This window comes from Orycteropus afer, unplaced genomic scaffold, assembly GCF_000298275.1.
Source record: "Orycteropus afer afer isolate SDZICR_OR568_19922 unplaced genomic scaffold, OryAfe1.0 scaffold00059, whole genome shotgun sequence".
Lineage (NCBI taxonomy): Eukaryota > Metazoa > Chordata > Mammalia > Tubulidentata > Orycteropodidae > Orycteropus > Orycteropus afer.
In genome coordinates, this window is record NW_006921646.1 from 3,900,798 (window position 1) to 3,904,957 (window position 4,160).

General features: G+C 40.9%; 1 protein-coding gene across 1 annotated transcript in view; it reads right to left on the minus strand.

The window, feature by feature from the left end:
• Positions 1-270: 270 nt before the first annotated feature.
• Positions 271-4,160, minus strand: part of FKBP5 (FKBP prolyl isomerase 5) — an 87,371-nt gene continuing 83,481 nt past the window's right edge. Inside the window, exons 8-9 of the mRNA XM_007939447.2 lie at positions 1,445-1,684; positions 271-378 (exon numbers count right to left, since the gene is read on the minus strand). Coding sequence (XP_007937638.2) covers positions 271-378; positions 1,445-1,684 — 348 coding nt within the window. The remainder of the gene's footprint in view (positions 379-1,444; positions 1,685-4,160) is intronic.

Here is a 4,160-nt window from a genome sequence, read left to right on the forward strand (position 1 = left end):
AGACTTAGTCTGTTGGTTCAGTCTCTCTACACCAACAGTGAATTCTGCGTTTTGTTCCACCTAGAGTGGTCCCATGCCACCCCTCCATGAGTGCACTGGGCAGCAGCAGGGTGGTGGTTTGGGGGAAGCTACTGGTTTTGCCATTTGCTTCCAAAATCACATAGACTATAACGAACTTGACATGAAACACTGCTTAGTCCTGAGTTGGGTGAAAGCCCACTGAGGAGGGGGCTGAGTTCTTTAGGACTCTCTTCCCTCCTTAGCATGGGGTCATACACGGCCTTCAGGTTTCTCTGCTTCCACTGCTTGACTTCCTGTTCCTTTTTCATTGGTGACCTGTGCTAAAGTCTTCTTGCTCATTGCTTTACTGGCTTCTTCCTGAAGAGGGAATAAGAAATCAAGAGGGTTAAAGACAAAAGAAGTGGGATATTCAATGAACTTCTAGCTCCTCCAGATTGTTTTATTAAGTACAAGAAAGGGCATTCCAATGATTTAGGTTTGCCCATTGGGTAAGCTAGGGTGTGCTACCAATGGCTATAGTGGGAGCTTTCACTTTTTCGTGGTTAAAACAACTGTTTTGGTGCTGTTTAACGATCAAGTCTATTGATAAAGGGGGATGGGGCACCAAGGAAGTCCTCAGGACCAGTCTGCAACTATAATGTAAGGAGAGGCTGATCTCTTTCTACACAGAACTCTCCTACCATATCTGCCAGGTTGGCCCCCAAACCTCAAGACAAAGGGCAAGATGCTGGGGTTTCCCCATAAGAGTCCATTTCTTGCGAAAATCAAAAGTCTCAACAGGGAAGTATTAGCTGGGGGGTGGGTGGGGTGTTTATGATTTTTTTTTTTTTACTTTTATTTTGGTGAAAACATACACAATAAGACATTCACCAACATAACAACTCCACATTTACACCTCAGGAACACTGATGACATTGTTCATGTTGTGCCACCATTATTGCTATCCTTTTCCAAAATACTTCACCACCATGAGCATGAACTCAATGCCCACAAACAAAAGCTTCCTCTTCCCACTTCCCTCTACCCCTGCTGTTGTTGTGTGCCATCAAGTAGGACCAGACTCACAGTGACCCCTCCTTGGGTTTCTGAGGCAGTATCACTACGGAAGTAGAGTGCCCAACCTTCCTTCCCAGGAGTGGCTAGTGGGTTTGAACTGCCAGCCTTCTGGTAAGCAGTCAAACGCCTTAGGCACTAAACTACCAGAGCTCCCCTCTACCCCTTGTAACCACTAATAATCTCTGGTACATATATATGTTTATTTGTTTGTGAATTTCACCCCAGAAGTCATTTTCCCTATTCTTGTACCTCTAGGATCATCTATCTACCTGTCCCTCTGCCCTACCCTTAACTTTCTTAGGGCAAAAAATCAAAGGGGCAAGGTCAGTTTTTGATCTACCTGAAGGTAGGTGGGTCCTGCACATACCTTTGCATCCTGCTCTGCAAACTTCTTGAACATGTTGGCGTATATCCTGCGGTCCCGCTCATTGTGTTCCTTAGCCTTCTTCTGACACATGGAGATCTGCAGTCTTGCAGCCTTATTCTGGGGATTCACTTCCAACACCTTCTCAAAGTCACCCTTGGCTGACTCAAACTCATTCATAAGCAGCTGGGCTTCACCCCTTCTATACAAGCCCTTCTCGTTGGCACTGTCCAGTCCAAGGGCCTATGAATAGATGGTCTATATTTTAGCAAGGATGAATGTAACTCTTCTCACTTGTGGGGACACTGATAAGAAAACAAGTTTCTTATCTTTATAAATAACTTATCAAAGTTCTTTGGCCAAGGAAGTTGGAAGAGGCATATTGGAAACATGGTGCTCAAAATAATTATACACTACTTATCAAAACACAAAAAAAAAAAGAAAAAAGAAAAAAAAAAAGAAAAGAAACTAGACTCACTGCTGTCAAGTCGATTCTGACTCACAGTGACCCCCGCCCCCAGGTTTCCGAGGCAGTATCTCTACTGAGGGAGCTCTGGTAGCATAGTACCTAAGGCACTTACTTGACTGCTAAACAGAAGGCTGGCGGTTCAAACCCACCAGCCACTCCTCGGAAGGAATATGGGAAATCTACTTCTGTAGTGATACTGCCTCAGAAACCCAAGGAAGGGTCCAACTCGACAGCACATAACAACAACAACAACAACAATCTCTACGTAAGTAGATTGCCTAGTCTTCAATAAACCCCTCAAATTAATTTCTGTATTTAATGCAATTTCTAGAAATGTCCCAATGGGATTTAGGAAGGGGGCACCTGAGAAGCTCATTTTAAAGTTTATCAGAACAAACAAATGCCCAATGATGGCTGAGAAAATTTTGGAGGGAAGAGAAATGTGAGGGGACTAGTCTTTACAAGAGGAAAAAAATATAGTTAAAATAAAATAGTTTGGTTGCTAGCACATAGATAAATAGACCATTGAAATAGAACAAATATTTCAGAAACAGAGTCACACGTATATGTAAAGCAAATTTAGTGGTGACAAAGGGGGTAATACAAATCAGTGGGGAAAACATTAACTTTGCAATGAATGGAGTCAAGATGGTGGTTATCCCCCAGAAAATAAAAGAGTTAAATTCCTACTTTATATCATAAACACAAAAATAAATTCTCAACCAACTATATAAATATGTAAAAAACCCTCATGAAATTATAACAGGGTTATTTTTATAATCTTATGGTAGGGTCACTGTGAGCTGGAATTGACTCAACAGCACACACAACAACATGGTAAGGAAGATCTCACTAACTAGAAAGAGAAAGACTTAACTACATAAATATTAAAACTTTCTTTACAGAAAAAGATAGCATCAATAAAGGTAGAAGACAAACAAGAATAGGCTCCCTAATTTGTCAGACAAAGGGTTAATAAGGATTGTGTCAATCAACAGAAAAGAGACAAATACCTAGCAAAGGGTTTGAAAGAACAATTCACAGAAGATATATAAATGGCAAATACATAACAAAAATATGTGCAACTTCACTAGTGACCAAGAAGTACAAACGGAAATTAAGAATTTCTTTTGGGTCAATGACAAAGAAAGAAGAGCAGTGATAATATTCAAGGATATCATTTAATGCTGTTTAAATTAAAAATGTCCATACCTTTGACCCAATATTTCCACTTCTAGGAATTTATCCTTTATAAACAAACTCACAAGTGTGTAAGAGAGATCCTGTATAATTTGGAATGTCAAAAACTTGGAAATGTACAAAGGGAATGACAGATGCATACAATGGGCACAATGGAGCTCTTAAAAAGAATGAAGAGCACACCTGGGGCTTCCAGCCAAACAAGAGACAGGCATATGAGGTGAACATTTACACTAGGTAGATACACTCCTTGCAGAGAACAATCATGGGAGAATAGAAGGGCTGTGTATGCAGAGGGAGACAGCTCGGGGGGCAATAGTACATGGACGGAAGGACACAGGGAAGAGGTAACTATGGGGGGGAAATGGGAGGGGAGCTGTTGTATTCTGGAACTGCAGTCAATGTCATGAGACAAAGTGTATGTGAACTGCTATATGGAAGTGAATTTGCTCTGTAAACTTTCACCCAAATCACATTAAAAAAAAAAAAAAAAAAGAATGAGGGGGTGCTACATGGACTGATTAGGTGTGCAAAGATGTCTTATAAAATTAAATCTACATCTCAATTTAAATCTCTATCTATATTTCTATGGTCTCATCTAAAAATACATTCACACATAGGCTACTCTATGTATGGAAAAAAAAACAGAAGGAATGTGAATGTTTATGAAGTGAAGGACTGTGGTCTTGGGAGAGAGAATTTTGAATGGACTTTCACCTTGTGTATTTCTGTAATGTGTGAGCTGTAAATAATTTTACATTACTTCTACAATAATAAGCATTACATTTTAAAAAAGGTAACTAACAATAACATCTTTCTCAGGCAAATTTTGAGGAAACTCAGGCCCGCCCAAAGCAGCAGGACAGGAAAGCAGGAGAAAGGGGATAAAAGTCAGGAACCTGGACAGAAGAGCAGTCAGCCCCAGGGATACAAGTGAGGAGAGACAACTCAGGGACGCCCAAAGCAGCAGGCCGGAAGAGCAGGAGAAAGGGGATTAAAAGCCAGGAAGCCAGAGAGAAGAGCAATCAGCTGAAGGCATTAGGTGAGGAG